We start from the raw sequence: 19,845 nt of genomic DNA, 5'->3' as shown, positions 1-19,845 counted from the left end.
TGCTAAACCATTTGAAATTAGAAATAGAACCAACCAAAATAGTATGAATAGACGCACGGTTTCAAGTTCGATTCTTCATCTGGACATTTATAATTTAAGTGGACAGACCGTAATGATGAGTTACTACACTAGTCTCCTTAAATGATTAATCGAGATGCGCATAAATTAAACCGAACACCATGATTACAAAAAACGTAGATTAGGAGAATTATAAATGTGAAAGCACAATTGGAAACTACTAAAAATAATAATAACCCTTTTTTTTTTTCAAAACATTGTAGAATAGAAAAATGAAAAGTTAATAAGACAAAGAAAGAAAAGGTGAAAAATGGAGATATCTTAAGACATGAATGGACCGTGGTTTCTTCTCCATGTTACACCTAAATGGCCCATTTCTTTTATCAGGGCCCATTTGGCCGACTCACGAAATGAACGGTTTTGATACCATGCATTTGAGTTTAATGGCTTCTAGCATTGATGAAGACAAAATAAACAAGAAATTTTCAATTTACAAAAGCTACACACCATTTGTTGATACATGAAAAACTTGCAAATTCTGATACATTTTCAAAAATTACAAGATCACCCTCTTCCAAGAAACCAAACTGGGGAAAAAATACAGAACCAGAATCCTTTCTTTGCCGTAAACCGCACATCAGCAGCCATAGTTCAAATTCTGCAAAATTACATGACAGAAACTATAAGGCTTAAAATTTCTTCTTCCACCAAAATGGATGTAGATGAGAGTGCCAAAAACTGCAATTAGAACAATTGTAAACACTGAAGAAACGCCTGGTTTTCACTGCAATCAACAAGAAAACTCCGCACTGCAAAAAGACCATGAGTCTAGCCTGTCTGTGAATTGAACTGTTCCATCCATAGAGTCATTTGGATTACAACCCAAATAGTCGCAAAAGTGCTAGTATGATGTTCGGTTCCTGGTAGTAGAAGTATCCTTTTGTTCCTTCCACTCCATGGCAAGCAAAATTCAAACAAACTAAAGCCAAAAAATCAACTTGAATTCACCAAAAGTCTAAATCTTGACCGGATTATCTGCTACATGGGCGTCTAGCAATCATCCTTATTGTAGGGTCACCCTCCAAACACGGATACAAGCATCCTCACCAGAACTAACCAAAGTGTGGTCATCAGTGAAAGCTAAACCATAAACCCCACCTAAATGAGCACCCTTTATAGTCATACGGCAGGATGCTGGCTTGTCAACTTCATATATTATAACACAGGTATCAAGAGATCCAGTCGCAACCATATTGTTATCAGGAGACCAAGCAAGACAGTTGATGCGTGCAGTGTGGTATAACATGTTCTTAAGCTTCACCTGCAAGAGACCATTTGTAATTAACATTTATCAAATTTCATTACCCAGCTATTATAAAAAGCATTTAACTGTTTCTACAAGAAATGGCAACATTTTATAATAATTACCTCTCGAGAGACACGATCCCAGACTATGGCTTCTCGATTTAGATCACCTGACGCAAACATTGAAAGATCAGGAGAGTAGCGTATGACACTAACAGCCCCCCGGTGTTTCTCAAGGACAGCCTCCTCTACAAGCGTATCTCCTGTAATTGAGTATATGTGCAGTTTACCATCTTGTCCACCTATAATGGCCTCACTTCCATCAGGTGCAACAGCAGAAGCTGTCATATCAAAACCAAGGTTAATGGTTGACACTACTTTTGCACCACGAAGCATAACAACTCCATAATCAGTCGTGACCAAAGCAAGTTCAGGGGAGAGAAGGGCAAGGCTTAAGTCTTTTGGCTGACTGCCAATATCAATGGAATTTGCATCTCCACACTGATCCCCTTGTAGAGAAACTCTCCATATCTGGCTTATAGGAAATAGAAGCACAGGAAAGCATTAGAGATTGAAGACCCCACAGGAGTCCGTTTCTATTGAAATTGAAAAATTCAATGAAGATAACAAAATTTAATAAGAATTCTGCTTTAAAAAGAAAAAATCATCAATAAAAGTTGCACTAAGTAGCTACTAGACAAATCTGAGAAGCTTATTCCTAGTCTTTTCAATTGACAAATCAAAAAATATGTAAACAATCAAGTATTAAAGTCCCGAATAAGATCAAAAAACTTGAGTGTTAATACCTTGTTGTCAAATCCAGATGTAACAATCTCGTCTTCAACAGCAGCTAGACATTTGATTTGAGAATTCTCTTTCCTCTGCAATTTACCACTATATCCAACTCCTTGAATCCATTTAACAATTAACCCATCATAACTACTAGTCAATATAACTTTTGGGTCACTGTTAAGCACAGCCAATGAAGTAGCATTTTTCATGTGTCCAGATAATTGCCGCAGGCTCTTCTCAAGATCACTTGCTGAAAATATACTGATTGTGCCACCAAGAGAAACAGTGACAAGATAATCATTCTGCCAAAGGCATCCGACTAGCATGTCATCCACTCCACCGGAGCCAGGAGGAGTCAATGTTTTCTTTACCTTTCCATGATTATCATCAGAGATCTCCCATATTTTTGCTGACTTGTCAGCAGACACTGTCAGCACCTAAAAAGAAAATTTACCAGTGAATGTAAGTATGATTCCAATAATGTTTTTAAAGCAAGAAGGAGGTACAAACACGTATAATACTGCAGGTAAGAAGAAGGCAAATGAAATTGTCTTTTATTTGTGCAGATAATAATTCCCATCTCTGAAATTGAGAATGATAACTTTGCCAATTTGAGTAATTTTAACATATTTATTTTATCAACCTAACAAACATCTCTTTTTAATCTTCCTAATTAGTTGAAGCATTTACTTCTGACACGAACTCTATTTCACTAAATTCAATGTACACATACAAACAGCACGAAACACAACACAATAGCATGAGAAGAAAACAAAAAGAAACAAGAAGAATGAAGAGCTTAGGGTATCATTATGATAGATACCCATCTAACAACTCAAGCAATTGGGCTGGATAGTGGGCCTTTTGTGGGCTTGGGTAAAACTTTGCTAGAAAAACCGGCTTGCCAAGGGAGGGTGCCCAAGCCCTTTATAACCCACATGCACACCCTTTTCCCTTCCAATGTGGGATCCTAACACATTCTCATGTACTTGTAGTACTTTTCTGAAGAAAATAAAATGGCATGATGAGATATTCTACTTGCATAAAAAATCTCACCTTACAACATAATCTTTTTTCTTGTTATTTGCAAATTTTAAACAGTCAAAATCTAATCTGACTAAGGCCTCTGGCACATTAAGAAATTAGAATGTATATTTAGATGCTAACCTGTTTACCATCAGGACTCCAGCTGACAGCATAAATGCTGCCTTTATGACCATCTTCAGAGGACAACTCTCCAATCTTACCCCCAGTCTTTCCATCAAATATTATACCCTTTTTGTCAGAGCTTACACTAATAAACTTGCTGCCATCAGGAGAAAACCTAACGCAATTGACAAAATTCGAATGATCACTGCAAAAAAATCAACCAAAACTTCAGAGGATGCAGTAATATGAAGAAAAAGGACAATGAAAAGCTTAAAAAATGCTTCAACAGTTGCTATGTCAGTCGTATTCCTTTCCGGTTACTATCATAATGATTCAGTCATTCTAGTGGACATATTATGCAATCAAGGGAAGATTTGGAGAAATTCAAACACAGAACTCTACCAGTTTGCACATATTATGCAAAACTATCATATTCCCAAAAGGGAGGATGTCAAACATATTGCCCATAAACTGTTATGCCAGTAAACCAATTATGACAAACCTGTAAGATAATTTGAATTTAAATGGTGGTCCTTCATAGAAATTCACCAAAAAATCTTCTCCACATGTTACAATGCGAAATGGTCTTGTTGGCTTGAAAGCACAACTAAGAACACGTCTTGAATGGCCATCAAATTCTCCTACATTAGTGCCAGAATCCCACCTGTTCAACATTACATTCACAGACTATTAGTTGGGAAGCAAGAGTACAAGAATAAAGCAGATTTCAATCATTAATGTAAAGAACATGAAAGCGCGAAGGAGCTATTATGACTTTCAAATATACAAGTAAGTAAGCATTATAACTTTATCATGAAATCTTAAAGCAGTTTATAACTTTCAAATATATAAGTGAACTATGTTCACAGAACTCACATGAAAGCGCGAACAAGCGATTTCCCCTTCCCATCGCCACAAGCAACGATCCTCATCCCGTCGGGAGACCACTGGAGGTCGTCGATCCGGCCCGACAAAACCCGAAACTCCTTCTTCAACACGTGCTCGTCACGGGCCCCCCAGATCCGCACGGTCCCCGACGTGTCGGCGGATGCGATCCACTCTCCGTTGGGCGAGAACCGCGCCACGGTGGCCGGATATGCATGTTCGCCGTAGATCGAGACCTGTAAGGGGTTTTCAAGATCAAGAATAATTACTGATCTCCCATTGGTGTAGAGAATGGAATCGGAAGTCGGGTGGCCGGAGATCAAAATTCCTCGGCCACGCTCCGTCGACGGCACGCACGCGTAGGTTTCAGCTAGCTGTGGGGGCATTTTCGGAACTTTGTGAGTTCGAAGCGAAAGTTGTGAAAGGGAAAGTGTGAAAAGGTGGACTGGTGAAAGAGAAAAGAGTAGCGAGTTTAAAACGGTGGCGTTTTATAGTGAGATTTTGTGAGTGGTGTACACGAAGACGATCACTGGGGTTTTAGGGTACGGGATGTACGTGTAACGCTACCATTGGTTGAGTTCATAAAAAGTCAGGTCATTACTAGTTGAAAATTTCTAAAAATTTTAGTCGTAGAAAAATAGATACCCGCCTTCGGTTCTTAAGAATATCGGTTTCGGTTTCTGATCCGAAACCGGAACCGGAACCGGAAATAAGGTATCCTGCTTGAAACAGGTTTAGGAATTAGGAACCGGGGTTAAAAAAACTAGTATCATTGGGGGTGTTTTAAGTAATTTCTATTTAAAATAAAAAATTCCCAATTCGATTAAACATTTGGGGAAAATCGAATTGGGTGTTTGGGTTTGAAGCTTGCGCCTCTCTTCTTCTAGATCCGTTCAACTTCGCTATTGATTTCCTGTTTGTCGTTCTCTTCTGTCTTCACTCTTCTCTCGTCATTCGTCAAGTCTGCCGTCAAGTGACTCAAGTCTACCATTCTCTCCGGCGAAGGTAATAGCGAGAAGTTGAACCTGCACTTCTTCTTCTTCACGGCTAAGCTGCAGGTAGTTTCTCCTTCTCCTTCTCTGATATTTGAAAGGGTAAATGTGAAAGCTGAAGCTGAAGTTTTTGAACTGATTTTATTTTATTTCTTAAGTGTTAGCATGTCATTTTTCTCTTATAATGGAAAATTTTTGTGTTCATATTATCGTGGCAGGCACCGAAGAAGGATAAGGCCCCACCTCCCTCCTCAAAGCCTGCGAAGTCTGGTGGAAGGAAGCAGAAGAAGGTAAATTAGTCTACGGATTTTGATTTATTGAGTTCAGTTTGTAGTTTTCAGGTTATTAGTCATGTTCATGAATATGTTTTGTTATATGAATATGGGTGGACTAATTTTTTTTTTTCTTGCAATTAAATGGCTTTCAAGTTCAATTTCTGTGGATTCTTTAAATCAATTTAAGTAGCTGAAAACTATTTAACAAGTTAGTGTTCACCCTTTTCCTACTCCCACACAAACATCATTGCCAATAATACCCCAACATTTTTTTTATAAAAAGCACCATGCTGGCATTACTATGATTGCCTTAGAGCTTGAAGGTTTCTGTCCCTAGGAACGTGATGCTTGGTGGCTAAACCCTAGCAGAAATTGAAAAGCTGCGTTTTCTGTAACCAATGCCCAACATGATGCCCTTTTCCTGACTTAGCTTAAGCTTTATCTTTGTGTTCTGCTCAGGTACATTCAGCTGAAAATTTATCCGCCATGGCATCTAAAGATGCGGATCCTTCTCTGGGATACCTCACGCGCAAGGACACAGAGGTGAAACTACCACGTCCTACTCGAGTCAAGAACAAAACCCCAGCTCCGATACAAATCACTGCTGAACAAATTTTACGTGAAGCTCGGGAACGTCAAGAGGCTGAAATCCGGCCACCTAAACAGAAAATCACCGACTCTACCGAGCTTGCTGACTATCGTCTTCGCAAGAGGAAGGAATTTGAGGATTTAATTCGTAGAGTGCGCTGGAACATTAGTGTGTGGATTAAGTATGCGCAATGGGAGGAGTCTCAGAAAGATTTTGAGCGTGCTCGAAGCGTGTGGGAACGTGCGTTGGAAGTTGATTACCGGAACCACACTCTTTGGTTGAAGTATGCTGAGGTAGAGATGAAGAACAAGTTCATTAACAGGGCACGGAATGTTTGGGACCGTGCAGTCACATTGTTACCACGTGTGGATCAACTATGGTATAAATATATTCACATGGAAGAAATGCTTGGGAATGTTGCTGGAGCTAGGCAGATTTTTGAAAGGTGGATGAATTGGATGCCTGATCAGCAAGGGTGGTTGTCATATATCAAATTTGAGCTTCGGTATAATGAAGTTGACCGTGCTAGGCAGATTTTCGAACGGTTTGTTCAGTGCCACCCAAAAGTTACAGCATGGATTCGTTATGCCAAGTTTGAGATGAAAAATGGAGAAGTTGATCGATCAAGGAATGTTTATGAACGTGCAGTGGAGAAATTGGCAGATGACGAAGAGGCTGAGTTGTTGTTTGTTGCATTTGCAGAGTTTGAGGAGAGATGTAAGGAGACAGAGCGTGCTAGATGCATTTATAAGTTTGCATTGGATCATATACCAAAGGGCAGGGCTGAAGACTTATATAGAAAGTTTGTGGCCTTTGAGAAACAGTATGGAGATAAGGAAGGGATTGAGGATGCTATTGTGGGAAAGAGGAGGTTTCAATATGAGGATGAAGTGAGAAAGAATCCACTGAATTATGACACATGGTTTGACTACATTAGGTTAGAAGAGAGTGTAGGAAATAAGGGAAGGATTAGGGAGGTTTATGAGCGCGCGATTGCTAATGTGCCACCAGCTGAGGAGAAGAGATATTGGCAAAGATATATATACTTGTGGTAATTTTTCGAGTTGGTGTACTGCTATTGTTTTTATTTCTTTTTTTTTTTTTTCTACTGTGATTGTTGATTTTATTTTATTTTATTTTGTAATTTTAGGATTAATTATGCACTGTATGAGGAACTGGATGCGGAAGATATGGAACGGACAAGAGATGTGTATACGTGAGTGTATTCAACTTCTTATAACTTCTTATGTTCATAGTTTCTTTCATTGCTTTTATGCTGTTTAGGAAGTTTATTCAATTTCTTATTCTTTTCTTCAATTTCTCAAGAGGTTCTTAAAAGAATTTATACAGGAATATTTTTTTAGAAACTGCGAGAACATGTATCCTAATTAGTTCTTGGACTTTTCAGCAGTGTGGCAGAATTTAAACTTTACTCTCTATCTCCAAACTAACATCTTAGCCCCTGTGAAGCATTCAACCCATTAGATTTGAGCTTGCTTGCCTTTGACAGTGCAATAATTTGGATGTTTTAACATATGCTTCTTTCTGAACTATGTATCTTGTAGAAGTAGTAGCGACAAATTTCAAGTCTAAATTAAATTGTATTTCCCTGTACTGTTTGAATTGTATTTTTTCTGCTTGTTCATGGATTGAAGAAGGATTTTGACATTTAATTCTAACTTTTACAGCGAGTGCCTGAAGCTAATTCCTCATAAGAAGTTTTCCTTTGCAAAGATCTGGCTCTTGGCTGCCCTGTTTGAAATACGGCAATTAAATCTCAATGGTGCCCGGAAAATTTTAGGGAATGCAATTGGACAAGCTCCTAAGGACAAGGTGTTTTTTGTTGATGTCAAAGTTTGGATGAATTTCAGCTCCTAAACTTGACATTTACTCACTGATTTATTTGCTGAGTGCAGATATTTAAAAAATACATTGAAATAGAATTGCAGCTTGGTAATATGGACCGATGCCGAAAGCTTTATGAAAGGTACTTGGAATGGTCACCAGAGAACTGCTATGCTTGGAGCAAATTTGCAGAACTGGAGAGATCTTTGGATGAAACAGAGCGAGCTAGGGCTATTTTTGAGCTTGCAATTGCCCAGCCGGCTTTGGATATGCCTGAGTTGTTGTGGAAGGTACCTCTCTATCCATCTATGTGCTTATGCATAGTGTGTTTGCTTTTATTTTACTAGAGTGCTGGACTGGATCAATATTGGCTAGACAGCAGTTAAGAATATTTTACGTTGTTAACATTTTTATCTTCATCTGTGCTGTATAGTCATTTTTGACAGTCTGTTAAGATTTATTGTCCCTACAGATATGTGATCTACAAATTATGCTATTATAGGTCTGTACATCATCAGAATTAAGCTTAAATATTGGTGAATTGTAGTAGATAAATGGTCAATTGTATTAGAGCACTAATCTTTGACTAGTAGCTGAACTGTTACAATGGTTTTTGTTTATACCTGTCATGTCAGAAGATGAATTGTTCACTATGAAGTTCAGACATGCACATTTATGAGAATCATGTACAATAAAATGATAATAATGTGTATTACAGGCATATATCGACTTTGAGATATCAGAAGGTGAGTTTGACAGAACGAGAGCTCTTTATGAGAGACTCTTGGATCGTACAAAACACTTGAAGGTGTGGATTAGTTATGCAAAATTTGAGGCTTCTGCTATGAAGGAGGATGTTGAGGGCTCAGAGTTGGCAGAAGATGATGCCCAGGAAGATTTACTTGAACAAAAGAAGCAATGCATTCAGAATGCAAGGAGTAAGAGATTCTTATTCCTGAGCATGCTTATCATTTTTGTTACTTTTATCTATTAATGTGATTATTCTAAAATCTCTCACTAGTTGAATAGTTGTCTGACATCTACTTTTATCTTCATCAGGAGTCTTTGAGAAGGCAGTTAACTATTTTAGAACGTCAGCCCCTGAATTAAAGGAAGAAAGGGCTATGTTGTTGGAAGAGTGGTTGAACATGGAGAGTAGCTTTGGTGAGCTTGGTGATGTTAGCTTAGTCCAGGTTAAGCTACCAAAGAAACTTAAGAAGAGAAGGCAAATAGTCATTGATGATGGGCTGTCAGCTGGGTATGTAACCTATTCACTCTATACATTCTTACTAGTTACCATAATTGTTGTGGTATTTTAGGATTTACCAATTGGTTTTATCCCATGCAACCATTGTAATTGTTGTGCATGATGCATTTTCAACATTCTCTTGAATCCAAAATATTGCAACATGCAGTTTCATTGAATAACTATTGGTATTTCTCTGGATCTGATAAGCATATTCTTAGTAATGGGGACTGAAATATTTTTAAGAGTTTCTTTGTTTCTTCATTTTTCTCGAAACTTATTAATTAGTCGACTAGTGTTGTGGACAAGTATATTGTTGTTGATGTTCAGTTAGCTTATAAGCTTTCCTTCGTTGTTCTCGATAACTAATGCGAAATTTTTTATGAACAGGTATGAAGAGTACATCGACTATCTGTTCCCTGAGGAATCGCAGACTACAAATCTGAAGATATTAGAGGCTGCATACAGATGGAAGAAACAGAAGATAGTTTCTGATGATTAGTAGAAGAATTTTGGGTTAGTGCTGGTTGTGTGCTTGTTCTTTATTATGTAAATGCAATGTGTGGGTAGTCCACTGGACATTTTAATGTCCAAATGGGAGCCCAAGCCCAGTCTGTTTTAGAATTTTATCGGAACATAGATTTGTTAAGGATAGAAATGAGGCACCCGGGCCGGAAATGGGTTATTGTTAATTTCAAAATGAAATGTTTTTAAAAATTAAAACTATGAGGGCTCAGATTCTTTCTCTATTTAAATCACATGTTAAAATATTCAAAAATTATATATATTGACTCAGTAACTTCAGGACCTTAACATGTTAATCATCAGATTACAAAACCAAATTGGTAGCTTCATCACGAATTGCTCCAATTAGCCTGAACCACTCATGCACTGTTTTAAGACCTGGATCGGAGGGCAACCTGTGTTGTTGTCAAGGTCATGGGTCAATCGGTTCAACCGGTTAGACCGGTCGGTTGGATTGATGATGTCACTAACAATTTTATTTTTTTAAAATTATATATTAATCCTTTAAATTTTAATATATTATAAAAATTTTCCTAAAAAGTTTATTAGCCCCTAAAACTTTTATTTATTTCAAAAATACCCCTAAAAAATTACAAAGTAATCCCTATATTTTTGACATATCTACAAACACCCCTATAAAATTATAAATTAACTCTTATAATTTTGAAATATTACAAAATCCCTGTAAGACCTGGACCGGACAGGAGAAATTGTCAGGTCCCAGTCCAATCTGGTTTTTAAAACAAAGCACTCATGGTCATTCCTCACTTTAATCCAAAATGATGCAAAAAAATGCAAGAAATCTCAAGACTCAATTGGCATCTCTTCAACAGGAATGGTTTAGACAAAGTCTCAGGCAGCCATAGCCAATTCCTCCTACACCCACTGTTCCCAGTCTTTTTGACTCCTCTTTTATCTGGCAACAGTTTTGTGTCACCTTTTCCAAAAATTAGGTGCAAAACTTGATTTTGGTAACACTGAACAATTTATATGTCAAATTTCGTAAAGAAAAAGAAGAAAAAATGCGGAAATGAAAGAGAAGAACCTTATATTAAGTGGTGGATAATATTAAGTTAAACTAAGATAAATGATGTGGGTGGGCAGACAGAGATGTAAGTATAACGAATCAAATATCTTGTAATAGGCCTTGGCTGAAATGATCTTTACCACTAACTCAATGGTCCTACATATACTGTGACATTTCATCTATGGAGTTGTGATTATCCCAAATGTCAATTAAAGCTTTATCTTGGGTTTACTTTTTTTATTTGACATAATGAATCATTAGGAATGCAATTATTGTAGTGTGGGTGTGGGTCTGAATGATAAGTTGGTCCAAAAGGAGGTGCGGCCTGCCTGCCTGCGGCTGCAATAAAGATGGTGGACACAGATCTACTACAAGGACGCATAAGCATAAGCTCAAGACCCTTGACTCCCTTTGTCTTTTTCCTTTGGTTTCCAATTCGGATCTGTCATCTATTCTCTTCGATTAAGATGTTGATTTCCAATTATACTGCATCTCCTCACCTATCACCATTGACAATTCCTTAAAGATAAGATCTGCTTACTGTTAAACACCCTTTTCTAGACACTTTTTAGGCCAAACGACTTGCGCATATCCAAGATTTGTCAAAACGATAAGTTGGTATCCAAAAAGTTTTGAAACGACAAACAGGTACCTTCCGTCATGTGTTGTTAGTGATTTCTGTTTGTTAACAGTGAAAAGACTAAAATGCCCTTGAAGTTTAATATTTTAGTTTTTTAAAAATTTCTAAAAAACCCCCTAGGTTTGCTAATTTAACTAAACACCCCTATATATAAAAAGTTTGTTAAATAACAAAAACACCCCCACTAGCTGCGGCCAGATTCCGGCCACCACCGCCGGAATCTGGCTGGAAACTGCTATACGACACAGACCTCGTCGGATCTGTGTCGTAACGCCCCGATTTGGACTTTTTCGGCCAGATCCGTGACTGATCTGGCCGGAAAAGACCAGATCTGGCCGTCGAGGCAGCAAAACTCCATCTGTTGCCTCGACGACCAGATCTGTGGGTGATCTGGTCGGAAAAGGTCAGATCTACGGCTAGGTCTGGCCATCGTGGCCGCAAAACTTCATCTGCGGTGTAGATGGCCAGATCTGGCCATAGATCTGGTCTTTTCCGGCCAGATCAGTCACGGATCTGGCCGAAAAAGTCTAGATCGGGGCGTTACGACACAGATCCGACTGGGTCTGTGTCGTAACGCAATTTCTGGCCAGATTCCGGCAGTGGTGGCCAGAATCTGGCCGCAGCTGGTGGGGGTGTTTTTGTCATTTAACAAACTTTTTATATATGGGGGTGTTTAGTTAAATTAGCAAACCTAGAGGGTTTTTTAGAAATTTTTAAAAAACTAAAATATCAAACTTGAAGGGCATTTTAGTCTTTTCATTGTTAACAAACAGAAATTACTAACAACATATAATGGAAGGTACCTATTTATCATTTTAAAACTTTTTGAATACCAACTTATCGTTTCGATAAACTTTGGGTATACGTAAGTCGTTTGGCCCACTTTTTAATACAAGACTCTTATATTACACCCTACTGGCCATATGCATATTGCAGGTGCAACGAGTTTCTGTCAGATTAACACATTAAATAGCAAGATTTGGTTTGATACAGACTTACAGAGAAAGAGAATTACTGTATTGATATTGTCGGTAGTGCACTGGACAAGTGACTAAAAGCCAGAACTAAACTAAAACCAACCACTGTATTTGACCCATAATATCTTTACAGATTTTTTGGCAAATTTTCTAAGACAAGTTCCAACTTTTCTTTATATACGCACTACCCAACTCTCACTCTTCAGCCACTCACTCACTCTCTCTCTCTCTTTCTTCAACATGAAGACCCTTCCATTATTCCTGCTGCTTATTATCCACTGTGTTGCTGATACAGTGGAGCTCAATGGAGCCTCTCATCCTGATACCGTCCACTTCGACACAGGCGGCCTCAGCAGAGACGCCTTCCCCACAGGCTTCCTCTTCGGAACTGCCACCTCTGCTTATCAAGTCGAAGGCATGGCCAACCAGGACGGCCGTGGCCCCAGCATTTGGGATGTTTTTATTAAAAAACCCGGTAACTCAACTAACTCTACTAATGTTACTATTAAATGCTAACTCTCACCCAATTACTGAGAGATCGATGCTAAGATTTGTTCTGGTTTTGGTGAACAGGTATTGTAGCCAACAATGGTACTGGTGACATTGCGGTGGACCAGTATCACCGTTACAAAGTAAGTCCTTTTTTTTTTATTCTTCATTCATCTCTTTTAATTTAAGATTATTTCCAAGTATTTGGAGTTCCAGCTGTTCTTTTAAAAATGTAAGTTTGAAGAAGGAAGAGATGATGTTGGGAAGGAGTTTTGATGCCAATTCTGCTACTAATTTCAAGAGGTTGAAAATCCCAATGTGGTCTTGGCAGAGACCCCGTGATCATCATTTTGTTTTATTTGCTTTTGAATGGTCAGTAGTACCTTTTCAAGACAAGTGTATCTAAAAGGATCTACTTTTTAGTAATAAAGATTCTTTAAATACTTCTAAAAGCACTTTGTGGGATGTTCTATAAAGTGCTTTTGAAGTATTTATATGAAAAAAGCAAAGCATTTAACCTCAGTAGGGCTTTAACAAAAGACCCTTAAAAGCATCTTAGTGATGTTTATTAATATCACTAATTAATCTGTAATCTTTCTAATGTAACTGTAAAATCAACTTCTCTTGTATTGCTCTGTTCAAAACAAAAAATATGATTTAAAGAACTGATAAATTTTGAAATGTTACTCTAAAAAACATATTTGTTGTTAGATTGTGTTTCTGGGGCTACATCAAATTTTGACAGCACTAACAATAATAGTAATATATGTGGCTTGTTTGTTCTACATGTGAAAATCTAGAATCCACTTGTGCTGTTTCAGGAGGATGTTGATATCATGGCAAATCTGAATTTTGATGCATACCGGTTCTCAATTTCATGGTCCAGAATTTTCCCAGGTAATGATTTTTATCAGCTTTATTGATTTGTTAACATGAAAACTAAAATAATCGCCAGCCTTAACCTTCGCTCCATCCCATTTTTGATGTAGATGGAGCTGGAAAAGTTAATTGGAAGGGAGTTGCATACTACAATAGGTTGATTAACTACTTGCTCCAAAAAGGTAAAGCTCAATGAACATTATGCCAGTGAAACTTATTTTAGTTTCAATTCTTTTATCGAGTACTAGACCTTCATACCTTGCAAATCTTTGTAGGTATTACTCCATATGCAAATCTTTATCACTATGATCTTCCAGAAGCACTTGAGAAGAAGTACAATGGATTGCTTAGTGAGAAAGTGGTGTAAGTGATAAGACTAGTGGTAACTTTTGTTGACAAACCTCATACTTTAATGGTACTCCTTAGAGGAATGAGATTCTATGCACTCCTGCATGCACACAAATATCTATCGAGTTTTAATGTCAATGAATTAGATCTTGTTTTGTTAGATCTAAGTTTTGGGTAAATGTTTCAAACTATATAGGAAAGACTTCGCTGATTATGCGGATTTTTGCTTCAAGACATTTGGAGACAGAGTAAAGAATTGGATGACATTTAATGAACCTAGAGTGGTGGCTGCTCTTGGTTATGACAACGGCTTCTTTGCTCCTGGGAGGTGTTCAAAAGCATTTGGCAATTGTACAGTTGGCAATTCTGCAACAGAGCCTTATATTGCTGCCCATAATTTGATTTTATCCCATGGAGCTGCAGTTCAAAGATACCGTGAAAAGTATCAGGTAATATTAGCAATTACTATCTTTTATCGAGTCAAATGGTATTAATTTATTTCTTCAGAACATGCTATTACATATCTTAATTTATGAAATGTGTACAATTTCAGAAAAAGCAGAAGGGAAGGATTGGAATTCTCTTGGATTTTGTTTGGTATGAACCTCTTACAAGATCAAAGGCAGACAACTATGCAGCGCAAAGAGCAAGAGATTTTCATGTTGGATGGTAAAATATTTTGTGCCTTTTCATAGATAACTTAGACTTGTGATCAAATACTTTTGACCATAGCTGTAGATGTATGAGGATCTACTGTTGATGATAGGCCTGTTTTTAAAATCTATTTTTCTCATTCTTAGAATAGTTTGGGAATTGTATAAGCCCAGGAAATTCAAACAAGATTGCATGAATTCACTGAAAACATTATTAATAAACGTAGAAATTCAAATAGAATCACAAAAGTATGTGACAATGGCTGGCCTCTTGTAGGTTTATACATCCTCTTACTTATGGTGAGTACCCGAAAACAATGCAAAATATAGTTGGCAAAAGGCTACCCAAGTTCACCAAAGAAGAGGTTAACATGGTTAAGGGATCAATAGATTTTGTGGGAATTAACCAATATACCACATACTACATGTATGATCCACTTAAAAAAAATTCAAAGAACTTGGGCTATCAGCAGGATTGGAATGCTGGATTTGCTTGTAAGATTTCTATCTCTTTCTCTTGGGAAAAAAACAAAAGAATGAAATTCTGTATTGTGGCTGACCTGCTCCTATTGCTAAACATTAGTTTCTTGTGAACTTTGCAGATGTGAAACATGGAGTACCAATTGGTCCAAGAGTAATTTCTTTCCCCATTACGTGTTTTATCACTTGTTAATGCAGAAATCATAAGTTTAGTTTCATTTTATGATGAATTGAACATTTGCAGGCAAATTCTTATTGGCTCTACAATGTACCTTGGGGAATGTACAAGGCTTTAATGTACATAAAAGAGCACTACAAGAACCCTACCGTCATTTTGTCCGAAAATGGTATGAATCAATAAATGTTGTTTTTATGTTGTATCAAATCCTAGAAGGTTTTGCTGGGTTTATGCAAGTGTGAAGAGAAAACAAAATCAACCGGTTTGACTGTTATATTGTTGCTATGCGTTAAGCAGGCATGGATGATCCAGGAAATGTCACTCTCAGGCAAGGATTACATGATACCACAAGGATCAACTTTTACAAGGGATATTTGACTCAGCTGAAGAAGGCTGCTGATGATGGAGCAAATGTTGTTGGCTACTTTGCATGGTCGTTGCTTGACAATTTTGAATGGAGATTGGGCTACACTGCAAGGTTCGGCATTGTCTATGTTGACTACACCAATCTGAAGAGGTATCCGAAGATGTCTGCCTATTGGTTTAAACAACTACTTAAAAGAAACAAGCATTAAGTAGCTTGAATGTTTTCATGTTTTAGTTGTTCAAGTGGTGAAAAAAACATGTCCCCTTATCAGACTAATAAATCTCCTAGATAATTTATGGTTATTTTGCCTTTTGTTTTTGCTTTCCTCTGCAACTGCAACATGGCTTACCAACTTAATAAAACTGCAAAAATGCTCCAGTAGCCGCAAAAAATTGGATAATCATTCATTATAAATAACTTGAAGAATTAAAAGATTACACTCGAGAAAAGAAATTCAAGATACTGGTACTCTTATTTACAGAATTGTTGCTATTACTAGTTTCTGTCTTCTTAGTTTTACTTCTCTGTTTCCCTTTAGAGAACCTTTTAGGCTTTGAATTCACACTTTCTTGTGATTGCTTTGTATCAAACAAGTTAGAACTTATCACCTCAGTCACCACAGAAACTTGTGCAGCAGCGTCTTCTCTCTGATCCAAGTGACTTCCATTATGTGTTCGTTTCCTAGGATGGATGTTTTCAGAAACCTTTGGTAGAATACAATCAGGAGTTGCACACAAGAATTCCAACTTTTCATCCCCAGTCACAACTAGATCTTCTTTACTAATGCTCGTTAATGGGTTAAAGTGAATCTCATCAAGTTTCCTTTTCTTGAATGGGTTATTGTCCGGAACCTTCAATGGAAGGTCATCAGAAACCACTGTATTTTCAACTGTTTCCTGACTTTGTAATGGCGAAACTAATTTCTGGAGAGCTGTGCCTTCATTGAAATACATCCTTTTAGATGAAACCGGATACTGCTTCATTTGAGTATCTACAACTGAAAACTATAACATAGTGAGCCACTGATAATTATATTTTAAAGAAACACAAGATACACATTTCTGTTATTAAAGAAGACCTTGGGTTAAAGACCTTGCCTGTAATTTCTTCCATGGTCTTTTGTGAAGAAAATACCATAAACCCAGTTTCCGTAGTAATTTCAGGCTTCTGGAGTTTCTTAGAAGTTTGGATTGCAGCATGACCATGACGATATTCAGAATTTGGAGAACAATTAAAAGCCTCCATGTTTACCGGGTCTAAGTGTCCTTCAGCAATTGCAGCAGCTACTGATGGAGGGATTTCTCTGATATAATTCACCACGGTCAAGAAAAAATAATATTGCTTATTGTAGTTTTAAGATTTAACTAAATTGCAGTATCAATGCCAATGTCTAAGAACGAAAAGTGGCGTCTGGGCGGCAACAGGCAAATGAACATGGCTTGGCATCAAATGCTAACAATGGAAAACAGTTAATTTGAACTAAAAATCCAAGACACTATTTGATTAAAAAGGATACGGGCCAAGAAAATCAAGCTCTCCAGCTAGAGACTCCAGAAGCTCTTGTGGAAGAGGTTTAATGTGTGTAAGCTTCTTAGCGTCACCGTCATATCTAGAAATAATGTTTAAAGTCAATACATCAAATATAAGCAAAATGATTCTAAAATTCAAGCACTGGGTTATTGAACTAGCCTAAATATTGCACTTTACATACATTCGGGCATGCTGGAATACTGCAACTGCTTCTCTGAATGATTTGGAGTAATCTTCAGGCACTTGACAACCCTTATCAATCTTCAAAACTGACAAAACCTGTAAATGAAGCCATTCTAGCAATAACTTCCAAGTAATGACATGAGATTGTAAACCTGGAGTTCTGAGTGATGTAATTAACAATTAATGAAATCATATGCATTTTATCAAAGAACTCCGATAGCCTTCAAAACATTTCCAGAAAAATTCAACCTTTTCAGATCATTAAGTTTTAAAAAATAAAACATGTTGGAAAGGAAAACCTCCAGGATATTCACATCTGCACATTCTTAGATACATGTCAAATGTTGATGATCCTTTAATAGTAGTTATGAAAAAGAGCCCTGCGGCACACCCTATTCAGTTTATATCTTCTCTTGAAGAGGTTTAGAGATACGTACACGATCTAAGTTTCGGTATTTGGAAACCATTGAATATGCCTTTGCAATACCAATTCCAGGAACTGAAGGAAGGAAATCACAGCCAGCCAGCACACACATGCCTGTGGAAATATGGCAACATAAGCCAGTTCTCAATTCACTGTGTCAATAAAAGGATAAAAGTATTGTGTTTCTCATGAAATGTGAAAATGTAATAGAGAATATGTTTCTACTTTCTATTTGACCATTAGTGAAACAAATTTCATGACTTGCAAAAGAAGAGGAACATTTACAGATCACTGTGAAAATGCAGGGCAATGATCATCACAAGAAACAGAAACTAAATGAAGTTTTTGGTGTCTCATTGATCTCACCTATAAATAATTCCTGATCAAAATTCCTGAAGGATGGTGTACCATTACTTGATTCAAAAGCATTGTCTAGCAGAAGCTCTTCGCCATTGCCATGTCTATCCATCTTAAACACAGTCTGTTGGCAGGCAATGCAAATCAAAACAACTTCAATAAGAAACAAAGAAGATGAAGTCATCAGGAGAGCAAGAGACCTCCATCTTCACTGTATCAAAGTTTCATGGAAGTGCTTACAGCTTGGCAACCATAAGCTATTAGATCACTGTCTTCAGTAATCACAGCCGCAATTCCACCTTTCTCTACTTCAAGACTGGACAGGTATGCCAACTGAGCATCAGCCTCATATGGGGCTACCACAAATTCAATGTTCTCTGTTCTCAATACCTGAATCAGTTGATGAGCCATGGCTGGAGTGATGCTAATTGCTCTCTACAAGTTTAAAAAAATCAAACATAAGAATTCACAACTATTAAATTTCTGAAACCTAATACTACAAGAGAACAATTTCTTCCTAGAGAAATGTTGAACAAAAAGCAGTATATTGTCTACATTCAGACCCTTTTAAAAGCTATGAAACACATTAACATTGTGTTCATATGGCCTAATTAGATATTGTCGCAGTGTAATTAATCTAGACTCTTATCCAAAAACAAAAAATATCATAGTCATCAGAAACACCGAGATGCAATTCATTATAAACGATTCACTATGAATTAATTACCTGGAAGAGCTCAGAAGCAGCTTTAACATTTCCTTGTTTAAGTTTTTCCATAGCCAAATCACGATTAGCTTCTCTTCTCCTAAACAATCAACAAAACCACATTAAATGCCACCTCCTAAAATTTCACAGGGGGTAAAGCGCAAAAGGAAAAAAAACAAAACAAAACAAAGTATGTGAACTACATGCCTGTGCCTCTCGTCCTCCGTGACAGCCTTACATGGAATGTTTCCACCATCAAACACAACCACCGGTGTAATATTATAGTGTCGAAGAAGATTAATTCGATGCATAAAATAATTCAAGTATTGGTATTTCCTTTCACTCTTTGAATTTAAACAAAGCTCCATGCTACATGAATATGCTGCAAAATTTCTCAAGAACAAACAAATCTCAGACACTTTTCTTCAAGATTTCTGATAAATTTTTAAAATTTCCAAAACTAATAAATCTACATTGTAACCAAAACCCCCTGTAAAAAGAAGGAAAAAAAACCATTACCTCCTTTGTGAAGCCATGAATATGCATCAATACCCACCTGCAAATAAACCCAGAATGATTTTTTTTCCCAAAAAAAAAAAAAAAAGAAAAAAAAATTGATATCAAATCGAATGAAAAGCAAATGCAACAAAGAAATGATTCAGGGTTTAAACTGACCCGCTTCCCAGCATATTTCTTGATGTGAATGGGTTTAATGTAAGGTTTCATGAATCTGAGAAGATCTTTTATGCCCATTATTTGTGATGATTTTACTCTATTTCTAGGTTGTAATTTTGCTTTGGTTTATATGTAAAATATACGAATAAATATTAAGCCGAGAAAATGGCGGGAAGAATTGCAAATGGCGGCGGCTAATTAAAACACCCTTAAACATTTAGTCTATGTTTAGGACAGTTTGGTAATTTCCTTCTTTCAGTCTTATTTTACCGCCAAGTGAAGTGGGATTGAATTTTTTCTACCGTGCATTG

General features: G+C 37.2%; 4 protein-coding genes across 5 annotated transcripts; 2 read left to right on the top strand and 2 right to left on the bottom strand.

Moving 5' to 3' along the window:
• Positions 1–478: 478 nt before the first annotated feature.
• On the bottom strand, positions 479–4,617 carry LOC116117482 (actin-interacting protein 1-2-like). Its single transcript, XM_031403505.1, has 6 exons — positions 4,141–4,617; positions 3,767–3,928; positions 3,283–3,469; positions 2,130–2,552; positions 1,447–1,854; positions 479–1,339 (listed from the first exon to the last, which is right to left on the bottom strand). The coding sequence occupies exons 1-6, from the start codon at positions 4,533–4,535 to the stop codon at positions 1,082–1,084; spliced, it is 1,833 nt and encodes a 610-aa protein (XP_031259365.1). The 5' UTR covers positions 4,536–4,617; the 3' UTR covers positions 479–1,081.
• A 352-nt stretch (positions 4,618–4,969) lies between these two features.
• Positions 4,970–9,819, top strand: LOC116117481 (crooked neck-like protein 1). Its single transcript, XM_031403504.1, has 9 exons — positions 4,970–5,207; positions 5,360–5,431; positions 5,873–7,056; positions 7,156–7,221; positions 7,694–7,838; positions 7,922–8,140; positions 8,569–8,788; positions 8,910–9,108; positions 9,487–9,819. The coding sequence occupies exons 3-9, from the start codon at positions 5,903–5,905 to the stop codon at positions 9,596–9,598; spliced, it is 2,115 nt and encodes a 704-aa protein (XP_031259364.1). The 5' UTR covers positions 4,970–5,207; positions 5,360–5,431; positions 5,873–5,902; the 3' UTR covers positions 9,599–9,819.
• A 2,397-nt stretch (positions 9,820–12,216) lies between these two features.
• LOC116117483 (beta-glucosidase 44-like) lies at positions 12,217–15,975 on the top strand. 2 transcript variants are annotated; one of them, XM_031403506.1, is made up of 11 exons: positions 12,217–12,740; positions 12,839–12,897; positions 13,576–13,651; positions 13,744–13,815; positions 13,909–13,996; positions 14,178–14,430; positions 14,535–14,650; positions 14,912–15,129; positions 15,237–15,268; positions 15,359–15,461; positions 15,590–15,975. In XM_031403506.1, exons 1-11 carry the CDS (start codon positions 12,506–12,508, stop codon positions 15,865–15,867), a joined length of 1,530 nt encoding a protein of 509 aa, XP_031259366.1. In that variant the 5' UTR covers positions 12,217–12,505; the 3' UTR covers positions 15,868–15,975. The 2 variants fall into 2 exon arrangements, with proteins under 2 accessions (XP_031259366.1, XP_031259367.1); XM_031403507.1 differs by lacking the exons at positions 12,217–12,740; positions 12,839–12,897; positions 13,576–13,651; positions 13,744–13,815 and having other exon boundaries at positions 13,978–14,048.
• A 70-nt stretch (positions 15,976–16,045) lies between these two features.
• Positions 16,046–19,616, bottom strand: LOC116117489 (exonuclease 1). The gene is made up of 11 exons (XM_031403511.1): positions 19,535–19,616; positions 19,379–19,415; positions 19,067–19,241; positions 18,881–18,959; positions 18,394–18,588; positions 18,163–18,277; positions 17,810–17,910; positions 17,371–17,468; positions 17,176–17,268; positions 16,757–16,962; positions 16,046–16,656 (listed from the first exon to the last, which is right to left on the bottom strand). Exons 1-11 carry the CDS (start codon positions 19,610–19,612, stop codon positions 16,094–16,096), a joined length of 1,740 nt encoding a protein of 579 aa, XP_031259371.1. The 5' UTR covers positions 19,613–19,616; the 3' UTR covers positions 16,046–16,093.
• Between the last annotated feature and the right edge of the window lie 229 nt (positions 19,617–19,845).

Source organism: Pistacia vera, unplaced genomic scaffold, assembly GCF_008641045.1.
Source record: "Pistacia vera cultivar Batoury unplaced genomic scaffold, PisVer_v2 Contig811, whole genome shotgun sequence".
Lineage (NCBI taxonomy): Eukaryota > Viridiplantae > Streptophyta > Magnoliopsida > Sapindales > Anacardiaceae > Pistacia > Pistacia vera.
The sequence above is the reverse complement of the archived record's forward strand: the minus strand, read 5'-3'. Positions and strand labels throughout refer to the sequence as shown.

Excerpts from the sequence above, each read along its gene's own strand:
- LOC116117482 (XM_031403505.1), bottom strand. The coding sequence starts at position 4,535 with ATGCCCCCACAGCTAGCTGAAACCTACGCGTGCGTGCCGTCGACGGAG. Across the intron at positions 3,470-3,766 it reads AAATTCAAATTATCTTACAG|TGATCATTCGAATTTTGTCA; the intron begins GTTTGTCATAAT and ends ATTTTTTTGCAG. Across the intron at positions 2,553-3,282 it reads GGAGTCCTGATGGTAAACAG|GTGCTGACAGTGTCTGCTGA; the intron begins GTTAGCATCTAA and ends TTTTCTTTTTAG.
- LOC116117481 (XM_031403504.1), top strand. The coding sequence starts at position 5,903 with ATGGCATCTAAAGATGCGGATCCTTCTCTGGGATACCTCACGCGCAAG. Across the intron at positions 7,057-7,155 it reads CAAAGATATATATACTTGTG|GATTAATTATGCACTGTATG; the intron begins GTAATTTTTCGA and ends TTGTAATTTTAG. Across the intron at positions 7,839-7,921 it reads GACAAGCTCCTAAGGACAAG|ATATTTAAAAAATACATTGA; the intron begins GTGTTTTTTGTT and ends TGCTGAGTGCAG.
- LOC116117483 (XM_031403506.1), top strand. The coding sequence starts at position 12,506 with ATGAAGACCCTTCCATTATTCCTGCTGCTTATTATCCACTGTGTTGCT. Across the intron at positions 13,816-13,908 it reads TAACTACTTGCTCCAAAAAG|GTATTACTCCATATGCAAAT; the intron begins GTAAAGCTCAAT and ends AAATCTTTGTAG. Across the intron at positions 15,462-15,589 it reads CGTCATTTTGTCCGAAAATG|GCATGGATGATCCAGGAAAT; the intron begins GTATGAATCAAT and ends TGCGTTAAGCAG.
- LOC116117489 (XM_031403511.1), bottom strand. The coding sequence starts at position 19,612 with ATGGGCATAAAAGATCTTCTCAGATTCATGAAACCTTACATTAAACCC. Across the intron at positions 18,278-18,393 it reads TAGCTTATGGTTGCCAAGCT|ACTGTGTTTAAGATGGATAG; the intron begins GTAAGCACTTCC and ends GCCTGCCAACAG. Across the intron at positions 16,963-17,175 it reads GAGCTTGATTTTCTTGGCCC|AGAAATCCCTCCATCAGTAG; the intron begins GTATCCTTTTTA and ends GAATTATATCAG.